We start from the raw sequence: 13401 nt of genomic DNA on the forward strand, positions 1-13401 counted from the left end.
ATCGCTGAAATGTTTAACAATAGTGAGTAGCTAATGACTAAAACTGCATCAATGTATAATGATTATCAAGCACAAAATGCACAAAGCTTGAAGTGTCTGTCACATCACATGGACACTATTTCACTCTAAATGCTGTCTCACTTGTGTGTGTAACAGGCACGTTCTGGTTGTGATTAAGAGCAGCTGACCTAAATTAGGGAACGATTAGGGGACACAGTTATTAAAACGCTTTCACTGTCTGGCTGGCGTGTGGAAAAGTTGTTTATATTTGTGCTTTGTGTTGTATTGTGAATAAACCTACGTAGAAGATAGACCAGCTCCTCCTCCTTCCTTTTGCTAGATCCATGTTTGTCAGATTAACATTAGGCTGCAGCAGAAGCAAAAGGTAGCATAGCTAAAAGAAAGTATCTCATAACGTTACATTTTCAGACCTGAGTTTAGAGACTGATAATGTACATATTTCAGGAGATAGCCTAAAGAGGTCTGCCCATGGAGCCAAAATGCAACACAAGTGCATAGGTTCAAGAGCAGAGAAAGAAGTAATACAGCCCAGGAAATGGCTTGCATCCTGGCAGTGTTCCAAAGGAGACAGATGAGAACAGCATGGGCTCATTGAACTTCAAATATCTGTGTGTACACTGGATTGCATACGTGCAAGTCAGTTCACTGTTTGAACCATAACTTGTCTGCTGCATTTGAAATAGTTTTGAAACCATGCCAGTAACCCTTAGAATGAGTAGTCAGTCGTATGAGTGCTTGAGAGCTCAACAGAATGCCAGTGACACTTTCTTTGAAAGTTCAAATTCGTGACATCTTGGCAAAAGGCTCTTACATCTCCAGTTTATAAAGCCGGAAAGAGATTGTGGATAGTATACAGGCATTAAATGCCTTTCAGCGTACCTCACACAGAGCAGACTACTAAGGCTCAGCTCCCTGACAGCACCATTGGCTGTATGGGAGAGGACATGCTGTACCCTTCATGGTGATGGTATGCTTGCTTCTTCAAAAGCTATTTACACTGTGTCCATGTTATAGCAGAGAGCTGGGTCAGTTTGTTCAAGTGAGAGCTGAATCCTAACAGTCTATAGTCGTGTACTCCTTAGTCAGAGGTCTTCAACATCGCAATATCAACGATTTCAACTGCTTTTAGTGGATTTTTGGCAGCTCTCCACTTCTCAACCTGTGACCACTTCATAGAATCACCAGAAAATGGAAACAAGCACAAGATAAGGAATGCATGAGAGAGATCTGCAGGTGGGCATCAATTGTGTAACCGTGGGACGGCATGGTGCACAGTGGTTAGCACTGCTGCCTCACAGCACCAGGGACCCGAGTTCAATTCCTGACTCGGGCAACTGTCTGTGTGGAGTCTGCACATTCTCCCCGTGTCTGCGTGGGTTTCCTCCGGGTGCTCCGGTTTCCTCCCACAGTCCAAAGATGTGCAGGTTAGGTGAATTGGTCATGCTAAATTGTCCATAATGTTAGGTGCATTAGTTGGGTCAGGTCAGGCAGGGAGTTATTCTTCAGAAAGTCGGTGTGGACTTGTTGGGCCAAAAGGGCCTGTTTCCACACTGGAGGGAATCTAATCTAATTTGTCAAGTAAAGGTTGCAGACATTAGTAGTGAAATAATATATTTTCTTCTGAGATAGCTGTTTATTCATGGTGTAATAGGAACATTCACTAAGTTGCATGTTTTGAGGGTATGCTTGGTGCCAAGCCCAGTTAGATGTACGACAGAAATATTGATGGTCTGGAGAGGCGTGATAGTTCAGAAGAATCTGACCTTCATAATATACTACTTCAGAGTTTTGGTAGCTTGCAGCAGTGCTAGATCTGTACATTCTTTGGTTTCTTGTTCCCTTCTTCACAATCTTACTCAACATCACTATTTTAAGGAAGGAACAAAACCTCTCTGCTTTGTATCAGAGAATCATGAATACTTGCAGAACTGAAGGAGGCCACTCAGCCCATCTCAATAAAAGAGAGTCCCTTTAGTCCCACTAGTTATGAAGTTAAGAACTAATGGAATCTGGAACAATTTGTCAAATTGGATTCGGGCTGAAGGCCCTGTACTGTGCTGTAATGTTCTATGTTCTACAAAATGGCTTAGTGGCAGAATGTTGTTTGAAGAGTGTTTGTGTGCCTGTGTCCAGTGGTTCGCTTAGAGGATTCCAAGCTGGGTCCCTTGCTGACTGTCTTGTACACTAAATTGTCTAGACATTAATACAGGAGAAATGATCAATAGGTTCACAAACGCATGAAAATTGTTTGTATGGTAAATAGCAAGGAATTAAGCTTTCAACAACCTGACAATATAAACAGGCTAGTCAGATGGGCTGAAAAGTGGCAAATGGACTTTAATCCTGAAAATTGTGAGATCATGCATTTTGGAAGTTCTGACAGTGTAAGGGCATACATGTTGAATGGTAGAACCCTAGGAAGTACAAAGGACTGAACAGATTCACATGTCTATAAATCCTTGAAGACAGTAATACATGTTGATAAGGCATATGTGATACTTGCCTTTACTAGTCAAGTCACTGAATACAATAGCAGGAAGTTTATGATGGAACAGAATATAACATTGGTTAGACCACAGCTGTAGCAGTACATGCAGTTCTCATTGCCACACTATAGGAAACATGTAACTGCACTGAAAAGGTGCAGAAGAGATTCACTAGGATGTTGCCTAAGCTGGAGAGATTCACTTATTAAGAGGGACTAGACAGGTTGGACTTGATTTTGTCAATGCAGAGAAGACTGAGGGGAACAATCTGATTGAGGTGTACAGAATTCTGAGAGCCATAGACAGGGTAGATAAGGAGAAATCTTTCCCCTTAGTACAGGGATCAATAATCAGGCGTATAATTTTAAGGTAAGGAGCAAGTGGTTTAGAAGGGATTAAAGGAATAAAAAAATTAATCCAGAGGATTGTGGTTATCAGAAAGATACTGTCTAAGAGGATAGTAAAGACAGTAACCCTCAAGACATTTAAGAACTATTTAGTTGAGCATTTGAAATGCAAAAGCATTCAGTGCTATGTATAAGGTGATGGAAAATTGGATTAAAACAGATAGATGTTTGACGACTGGCATGAACATCCTTCATAATTTTGATCATCTCTTTAAAGTTCCTCTCAAGCCTCTCTATTCTGAGGACAACAGTGCATGGTCACCTCATAAGATAGGGATTGCATAGGAAAGTTAGTAGGTGGTGCAGGCTCATGAAGGTGGGGACTTGGGAAAGCATGAAGCCTACGGAGTTTATGGGATGAAAATTGCTGGAAAAATCTCAGCAGGTCTGGCAGCATATGTGGAGACAAATCAGAGTTAACATTTCAGGCCCAGTTCTGAAGGAGAGTCACCGGATCCAAAACATTAACTGATTTCTCTCCACACATGTTGCTAGAAATTTGCTAGCAATTTTGGTTTGTTTATGGGGTGGGCTACTATTGTGCACCTTGTGTGGTAAGATGGGGTGGAAATTGATGTGCGCAATCTGATAGGACAGGGTAATTAGTGAGGCAAGTTTGGGAAGATATGGTGAGAAATATGCGGCAGAATTGACAACTCCAAAAATAGAAAATCATGGAAGAGAAGTTTAAGAAATTTTTATTAAGAAATAAGTGAGCTGTGTTAGCAATTTACTTAAGGATTTTGTGAAGACATGTTAACTAAACAAGCTAGCAACAATTGAATGCAAAAGTTTACAGGAAAGAAACCAAGTACAACCATCCCAACAAAAGCTTGCAAATGCAAACAGATGATTTTTTGCAGAGGTTTTGGTGTCTGTAAGTTCAGTGATGTAAGAAAGAGTTGATTCATTCTTGCTTACATTTATATTCATTCAACTAATTCTTGTATAATGTAATGGTTTGAGTTTTGTTTTCCTTTTGTATGCAATAAACTTTGCGCTTTTTTGAAGTACATTGGCAGCCTCCTGTGATATGTTCAGTATAGTGGGCTGTGGAGTGCAGATGGAGTTTAATTTAGATAGATGTGAGGTGCTGCATTTTTGGAAAGGCAAGTTGGGGCACTTAATGGTAAGGTCCTGGGGAGTGTTGCTGAACAAAGAGACCTTGGAGTGCAGGTTCATAGTTCCTTGAAAGTAGAGTTGCAGGTAGACAGGATAGTGAAGAAGGCATTTGTAGGCCTGCCTTTATTGGTCAGTGCATTGAGTATAGGAATTGGGAGGTCATGTTGCGGCTATACAGGACATTGGTTAGGCCACTTTTGGAATACTGCTTTCAGTTCTGGTCGCCCTGCTATAAGAAAGGCGTTGTGAAACCTGAAAGGGTTCAGAAAAGATTTATAATGATGTTGCCAGGGTTGGAGGGTTTGAGCTAAAAGGAGAGGCTGAATAGGTTGGAGCTATTTTCCCTGGAGCATCGGAGGCTGAAGGGTGACCTTATAGAGGTTTATAAAATCATGAAGGGCATGGATAGGGTGAATAACCAAGGTCTTTTCCCCAGATTAGCAAAGTTCAAAACTAGAGGGAATAGGCTTAAGATGAGAGGGGCAAGATTTAAAAGGGACCTACGGGGCAGCTTTTTCAAGCAGAGGGTGGTGTGTGTATGGAATGAGCTGCCAGAGGAAGTGGTGGAGGCTGGTACAATTACAACATTTAAAAGGCGTCTGGATGGGTATATGAATAGGAAGGGTTTAGAGGGACATGGGCCAAATACTGGCAAATGAGACTAGATTTATTTAGGCTATCTGTTTGGCATGGACAAGTTGAACCATAGAGTCTGTTTCCATGCTGTCCTTCTCTATGATTGACCATGGAAACCCAAATGGCAAAACATAAAACTCATAGGCTATAAAGCTACATTTAATTCTGGGATCTGACATGTCCATTACCACTAATAGCTGGAATCATAAAGTATCATATCAGAATTTCCCAAAGGAGTAATATTTCAGATATTTTTCCTTCAACATTGAGACATTTATTTGAGAATGTTGCATTCTGAATGATGAGATGCTGTTTTTAAACTTGCACTGAGCCTAACTGGAGGACTGCAGCAGGCCTGAGACACAAATGTTGGCTTGGGAACACGGTGGTGTGTTGAAGTGTCAGACTCTGAACAGTAGCACCTCATCTTCTTCCACTCCCTCTGCGACTCCCTCGTCAGGATCACTCCCTCTGCGACTCCCTCATCAGGTCCACACCTCCCACCAACCCAATCTCCACTCCTGGCACCTTCCCCTGCAACCGCAAGAAATGCAAAACTTGCGCCCACACCTCCCCCCTCACTTCCCTCCAAGGCCCCAAGGGATCCTTCCATATCCATCACAAATTCACCTGCACCTCCACACACATCATTTACTGCATCTGCTGCACCCAATGTAGCCTTCTCTACATTGGGGAGACATGCCGCCTACTTGCGGAACGTTTCAGAGAACACCTCTGGGACACCCACACCAACCAACTCAATTGCCCTGTGGCTGAACACTTAACTCCCCCTCCCACTCTGCCAAGGACATCGCCAGACCATGGCAACACGACGCCTGGAGGAAGAGCGCCTCATCTTCCGCCTAGGAACCTCCAACCACAAGGGATGAATGCAGATTTCTCCAGCTTCCTCATTTCCCCTCCCCCCGCCTTATCTCAGTCCCAACCCTCGGACTCAGCACCGCCTTCTTGACCTGCAATCTTCTTCCCGACCTCTCCGCCCTCACCCCATCTCCAGCCTATCACCCTCACCTTAACCTCCTTCCACCTATCGCATTCCCAACGCCCCTCCCCCAAGTCCCTCCTACCTGCCTTTTATCTTAGCCTGCTTGGCACACCCTCCTCATTCCTGAAGAAGGGCTTAGGCCCGAAACGTCGATTCTCCTGCTCCTTGGATGCTGCCTGACTTGCTGTGCTTTTCCAGCAACACATTTTTCAGCTCTGATCTCCAGCATCTGCAGTCCTCACTTTCTCCTGTCATGACATGGGTTGCTTTCGATATACCAACCCATTTTCACCAACTCTTAATCACTTATTCACCTTCTCTTCTGTCCTGGCTTACTATTACCAATCCTCCTGTCTCCTTAGCCATTTCATATTTCTCTCTCTCTCTAGGCTCAGCTCCACATACCCAGTCACCTCTTCCTGACCACCCTCCCCATCTTCAGCATAACTTCTACTTTTTCCTACTTGCTATCAGCTCCAATTAAGTCACCAGATTTAAAATGTTAACAATGATTTCTCTCCACAGATGCTGATAGACTGGTTGAGTTTCTCCAGCAATTTCTATGTTTGTTTCAAATGTCCAGCCTCCACAATTCTTTCTTTTAATATAAACAGTTGAGAAATCCTGCCACATACATTTACAACTGATTTAAGGAATTATAACCATACCAAATGTCTTTTTTTTAATGGAAGCAAGCCTTCAGTTATCTTTAGAGGGCTAAATTAACAGTAAATTCTGTTTCCTTTCTTTTGCAGAATGTGGTGGTATCCTTGGTGGAATGAATGGAAGCTTCACATCACCCAGTTACTTGAACAATCATCAAGAAGAAATAAACTGTACATGGACTCTGAAGGTAACTCACAGGGAAACAGACTCCTAAAGGTTTGGCAAAACAAAGCTAAATTTATCAATTGGTAGGATTGTGTGTCTGTGGAACAGTGTTGTTGAATTTATAGTTTGCTTCAAGTGTAGAAGAATAAAGAAGTCAAATTATTTAACAATCAATTCTTTACAATTTGTTTTGCATACAATCGCACATACTGGAAAACTGAAAGCAAATCTATGTACTTTTCTTTACAGAAAAGAGAAAGCATGTATGCTATTAATGTCTGATCAATATGTCTAACACCCTTTTATTGTATGTTACTATGGTGTAATTTTTAAGTCCTCATGATGTCCCTAAGTGCCTCACAGTCAACATTCCCTCTAAATTGTCCTGATGCAGTTGTGCAGTAATCAGGAAATGCCTGTGTAGATGACATACAAGTTACATACAGTTTGTTGTCCCTTTAACATTTTCGTGTCTGACAATGTTGCATGTCAATGTTAAAGGGACCACGTGATGCAATTTATAGACTACAACTAGTGGTGTAAAAGTAAAGTGACATTGCTCACTTCAGTTATTTGCTTTTGAATTGTAATTGTATTGATATCTTGAATTAGGTTCATTTTCAAGACGATGATAACTACATTCGTTAGCTAGGATGCTTGGTAGAGTTCTGGTAGATATGTAGGTGAACGCTAAGCCCCAGCAGGTTCTATTATAGAGGTGTTATGATAACTCAGGTGATGCTGATTGGACAAGCTGCTGGCTTGAGATTTCCTTTCCTCATATTTCTCTTCACATCTTGGTTTAATTAGAAGGATTGTTACATATTTGGTTACACCAGGTGCAGTGATTATAGATGACCTTCATCCAGGCCATAAAGTTGACATCAAAATTCCTAAGTGTCGTTTGTAATGCTTCCTTTTGACTGTCATGATAATGCACCCTAGACTTGAGCTGTGCATAGAAGATTTGTTTTGGTAAGCAAGTGTCAGGCATTCTGACCAGTCCAATCCAATTGTTACTTTCTCAAGATGTCATGTTTACCGAACATGCTAGTTCAGTGAAGACCTCATTGCCTGGTACACAACTTCAGTCTAACATGCATAGAGCAGTGAGCAGTTCTTTCAGTTGGGTAAGCAAATTATTCCTCTTAATTTCCAAACTGAGGTTCAAAGACTGTTGAAGGCAACACTCTCTTTATCAATTCTTATCAATGGTTTCTCAGTTCTTAAAGTCACACAAATTCCTTTTTTAGATTATGCACTCATTTAGTAACAATAACTGTCTGTGTTTATTTTGATACATGGGAGAGAATTGAACACACCCGCAAAATGTCTAAAGCCATAATATGCAAAGGAAGCATTTATTTCATAGACATCACAGTACTTCAGGTGGCACAAGATTTAGCATAAATTAATAACAAATGCTTTCTTTGAAAATAATGGACACACCTCCATACACAAGTCATCACCCTAAACATGCTTTCGCAACTGGTGAGGTTACAGCACAATGACTGCATCTTTATCTCTAACATAGTCATTGCTGCTCAAGTAATTTATTGCATTTAAAGCTTTGTCTTGTGAAAAAAAATTAGTCAAATCATTATGAAATAAAATTATTCAATTTTAAATTGTACAACTGACAGTATATTTTCCCCATAAAGTAGCTCCTGAACTCCTGCAGTTTTAATCTAGAGACTACATTAATTTGCAGAGAATTAATTATCTCCAATTTCATGCTCCCAATTAAATGAGTCATCTCAATGTTTAAAGCTGGTTTTCATTTGCAGGCTCTCTCTACCATTTGTCACCCTTGCGGCTTCACTACCCATAGCAGCTCCTCTCTCCACTGCACACCCACAGATTTTTTCTCAGATTGCAAAACAGTTTTGAAAAATTGAAATACTAAGAAATGAATGTACTGGTCATACTGGAGCACTATTCTGAGGTATAAAAAATAAGTTGGACCAATATACATCACTGCCAAGTTTTACTCCCTCTTCCTTCTAGGTTCCCAACTTTGCAGCCTCACTTCACCCAACAAATCCCCTCCCTCCCAGACTGTGACTTGCTGCCAGCGACAATACCATCTTTGTTTCTGAGCTCACTAGTTGATGTCATTGGCCTTGCCCACTGGCCTCACTCACCAGCCTTATTCCCATGCCTGGCAGCCTTGCTTCTTATTTGTGCCTCCAGCCTGCTCCTCTTATCACTGACTACTTCTCTCATGCGTTTACATCTGACAGGCTCACTGAGAACTATCAACAGCATGAAAGGGAGAAACAGAGGCCTGTGACTGGAGGAGCAGCTCCTCACCATTTCATCTTTCACTTATGGAAGCAACTTTTCTCTGGTTATGCCCGTGAGTGAATTTTACAGGGCAATTTGGGGATTTCAAGGATAGATTTACCTGCTGTCTTCATGTGTTTTGAGGACTAGCTGATAACTTTGTCATGGACTAAAACTTTAGGCAAAAGATCAGACTTTCCTGGATCCGGCTGGTACATTATTTCAGTTTACTTCATGCTGATTATATGGCTGAAGTTCTCAAATACACTGGAGAACAAGTCCAAGTCGCATTCCGCATCCAGTTATGAACAAATAAGATGTACATAGTCATCACCAAACAGTAAGTTGTGAGAAATGTCCTTGGAGACCATGGACTCTATTTGGAGTCATCTCAGATTGAGCACCTTCTTGTCCATGTGGTGTTTCATTCTAACATGGCAAGGTCATAGAGTCATAGAGATGTACAGCACGGAAACAGACCCTTCGGTCCAACTCGTCCATGCCGACCAGATATCTCAACCTACTCTAGTCCCACCTGCTAGCACCCGGCCCACAGCCCTCCAAACCCTTCCTATTTATGTGGTGGTGTATTGGTAAAGAACCCAGGCTGATATTCATGGGAACATGGGTTTGAATACCAGGATGGCAAACTGATTTGAGTTTAAAAACAAATTCTATAATTAAAACTCTCTGAAACTGCACTGACTTTCTGGCAGCCAATTCTTGTTGATGCATTGCACTAAGCATTTCTGAAAGATCCTGGGGAAGATTTTTATGGAAGTCAATTCCTCTATGATTGACAATCTTAAGATTGAACAATCTTTCTGCTTGCACAGATGGACAAGAGAAGCATCTTTGTATTCTTGCAGATTGATTCTTTGCTCCCACAGACACTGAAAGAGTTCAGTTAGCTCCATGACCAAGCAGTGAACTTCAGTCTATGAGATCGCAGCTAGGATAACATCAGTTCCTGCAATTTGGCCATGAGACAGGAGTTTTGTTGTCTGGGTCAGCATGACTGGGTCATCAAGAAATTTGCTCTTTTATGATGGATGATAAGTGATTGAGGATGTGGTTAAAATGCTCTGACCATTTTCCTAGAATTTGGGCTTTTTCTTTAAGCTTTTCAGCCAATCAGCACTAAAAATTGGTGGTCAAACTTTCGACTTGGATAGGTTTCAGAGAATCACTGAATCTCTTCCAGTGTTTCTAGTTTATATAGTTCTAATGTTCTTCTTTCTGATTCGGCCATGCATTGATAATGATGACAAGTTACTGTGGAGACCCTGTAAAGGCAATGTTGTCTTTCTGGATTACGTTATTCACTTTATGAAAATTATCCTGAAGCCTACTACAGGAATCTAATTTAATAGAACATATTGTTTTATTGGTTTTAATGAGACAGTCTTAACTGAAACACAACAAGCAATGTTGCAGATTTACTTTTAACAATAAAAAGTAAGTTTACTGCATGAAAGAAATGAAGATAAGAGAGAATAAACCAAGTGATTCATATGTAACCTATGTTTAAAGATTTCAAAACTCACATGGTAAAAATACATTCCTTCTAATCCCAACAGGCCCCCATTACAGTACTCAAACACCAGAAAGAATTCCCTTCTCTGTCACTCATTGGATCTGACTAACATGTGACTCATTGAGTTCGCTTCACTAACTCAATTCCCGATTGTGAGAAGCTGATAATTTTTTCCTTAATTTGTCACATATCCCAGCTTAATTCTTTCCAATTCAAATAATTCAGTATTAATTGAATACTTTAGGTCTGGAATTTATAAACTCAATAGACAATAGACAGTAGACAATAGACAGTAGGTGCAGGAGTAGGCCATTCTGTCCTTCAAGCCTGCACCACCATTCAATATGATCATGGCTGATCATCCTCAATCAGTATCCTGTTCCTGCCTTATCTCCATAACCCTTGATTCCACTATCCTTGAGAGCTCTATCCAACTCTTTCTTAAATGAATCCAGAAACTGGGCCTCCACTGCCCTCTGGGGCAGAGCATTCCACACAGCCACCACTTGGTGGTGAAGAAGTTTCTCCTCATCTCTGTCCTAAATGGTCTGCCCCATATTTTTAAGCTGTGTCCTCTGGTTCGGCACTCACTCATCAGCGGAAACACGTTTCCTGCCTCCAGAGTGTCCAATCCTTTAATAATCTTGTATGTCTCAATCAGATCCCCTCTCAGTCTTCTAAACTCAAGGGTATACAAGCTCAGTCGCTCCAGTCTTTCAGCGTAAGGTAGTCCCACCATTCCAGGAATTGACCTTGTGAACCTACGCTGCACTCCCTCAATAGCCAGGATGTCTTTCCTCAAATTTGGAGACCAGAACTGCACACAGTACTCCAGGTGTGGTCTCACCAGGGCCCTGTATAGCTGCAGAAGAACCTCTTCACTTCTATACTCAATCTCTCTTGTTATGAAGGCCAGCATGCTATTAGCCTTCTTCACTACCTGCTGTACCTGCATGCTTACCTTAGTTGACTGGTGTACAAGAATACCCAGATCTCTTTGTACTGCCCCTCTACCTAAATTGATTCCGTTTAGGTAGTAATCTGCCTTCCTGTTCTTGCCACCAAAGTGGATAACCATACATTTATCCACATTAAACTGCATCTGTCATGCATCTGACCACTCACCTAACCTGTCCAGGTCACCCTGTAATCTCCTAACATCCTCCTCACATTTCACCCTGCCACCCAGCTTAGTATCATCAGCAAATTTGCTAATGTTATTAATTCTTTATACTGTGGTAACCTATTTTTAACAACTCAAAACTATCTTGATCTCTTTCTCAGAAGCAACTCCTTTACAAATCTAGCTTCCACTAAGAACCCTGCAGAATTGCCCAAACTGAAACTAATTAAAAACTCTACCAATTAGAGTTGTTTCACCGACCCTAAAAAGCAAATCTAGAATCTTCTACTTGAAACTGTAATGTATGACACTGTTTACTTTGTTAATCGGAAAATGCTCCCATTACTCTCCAGGAAGGCATTCTCTCTCATTGTTTTAAAATAAATCACCGTGGCTACAGAAATACTTCCACATTAATCATTAAACCACTGGGATATGCTAAAAACCTATATGCCACTCGTTCAAATTCAAAAAGGAAACTCAAAAATGAATGCTATTAAAATATACATAAATCTCCCATTTTGCATGTTGCCAGGATAATTTCTTTTGTAATATTGAATGAGAGAAATGTTAATCGATTGGGAGAACTCAATGCTCTTCTTCAAATAACACTATGGGATCTTTTAGATCAAGCTAAATAGGAAAAGAAGATTGAAATAAAATTTTTTAAAACTGCAGATGCTGAAAATCTGAAACAGAATTGAAAATTGCTGGAGGAACTCCAAGTCTGGCAACATCTGTGGGGAGAGAAAGCAGAGATAACATTTCAAGTCCAGTGACCCTTCTTCAGAACTGAACTCAAAATGTTAATTCTGCTTTCTCTAAAGATGCTGTTAGACCAGCTGAGTTCTTGAGGAAAACAAAAGGCCTCAGTTCAGGTAAAACGTTACGTCTCTAACAATATAGCACTGATCTAGAGTCACACTGGAGGCATTCCTAGATCACGTGCTCAAGCCCTAGAATGGCATTTGAACACCATCTTCTGATTGTTTTTGTCAGCTGAAAATGCTAAGAATCAAGTAATTTATTGATAAAAAAAGACAATATTTGGAAATTTAAATTTACTTTTTATCTTCATCTCCATTGAAAGTATCTCTGTTTGTCAGGTGGGCTCAGTCTAATATTTAGCTTCATTAGTTCAGTTTGAAAAAGGTGTTTGTCCCAGCTTATGAAAATCACCCTGGGTTGACATCAACACACAATAGGAAGTGCTGCATTGTCAGATACACTGACTTTCAGATATATTAAACTGACATCTTCATCTTCCAGTGGTTCAGATGAATTTATCTAAACATGCGAGGTTCTCTCAGTTAGGATCTCTTTCAACAAACAACATAAACATATCTCATTGTCATTTATGCAACTTTTTGTGTAAAATTAATGCTACATTTGATTGTTGTAATTTTCATTGTATTTCAAATTAGTGTATTGTACATAAAAGCTCTGAGAAATTTCTAAAGGATGATAGAAACTATATAGTGCAAGCATTTCTTTATTTATATAAATGTTTACTTTCCCTCATTTGGTTATTGTAAAGGATATATTTATGTTCTGTGACAGGGATACATTTATGCTGAGCACATATCCACTCAGGTTAAAACTAAACTAAATCTTTTTGTCTTTGAGGAGGTGTGACTTAATTGTAACTTGGCTATATGAAACATTTTATGTAGAATTGAATAGCAAACTGAATAGAAACCCTAGTGTTTTCTTTCTCTCTTCTGGATAGGTTCAAGAACATTTTAGAACCATCATATTTTTCAAAGAATTCAGGCTGGGAGGCTCTTCGGGGATTGGAGAATCATGTGTGGCGGATTATCTGGAGGTCGATGGTCAGAGGTGAGCAGGACATGAAGCAGCAATGCTCTTTATCGTAATTCCTTTTATAATGTATTATTGCAATTGAAATTGATATGGCAGTTACCAAAATAACTCTGTACATTAAA

At 40.4% G+C, this 13401-nt stretch overlaps 1 protein-coding gene across 1 annotated transcript in view; it reads left to right on the top strand.

Moving 5' to 3' along the window:
• LOC140486346 (suppressor of tumorigenicity 14 protein homolog) overlaps nucleotides 1–13401 on the top strand; it is a 67142-nt gene that overhangs the window by 38690 nt on the left and 15051 nt on the right. The window contains exons 9-10 of the mRNA XM_072585351.1: nucleotides 6434–6531; nucleotides 13185–13294. Of these exons, the coding sequence (XP_072441452.1) occupies nucleotides 6434–6531; nucleotides 13185–13294 (208 nt within the window). The remainder of the gene's footprint in view (nucleotides 1–6433; nucleotides 6532–13184; nucleotides 13295–13401) is intronic.

Source organism: Chiloscyllium punctatum, chromosome 15 (genome assembly GCF_047496795.1).
Source record: "Chiloscyllium punctatum isolate Juve2018m chromosome 15, sChiPun1.3, whole genome shotgun sequence".
NCBI lineage: Eukaryota > Metazoa > Chordata > Chondrichthyes > Orectolobiformes > Hemiscylliidae > Chiloscyllium > Chiloscyllium punctatum.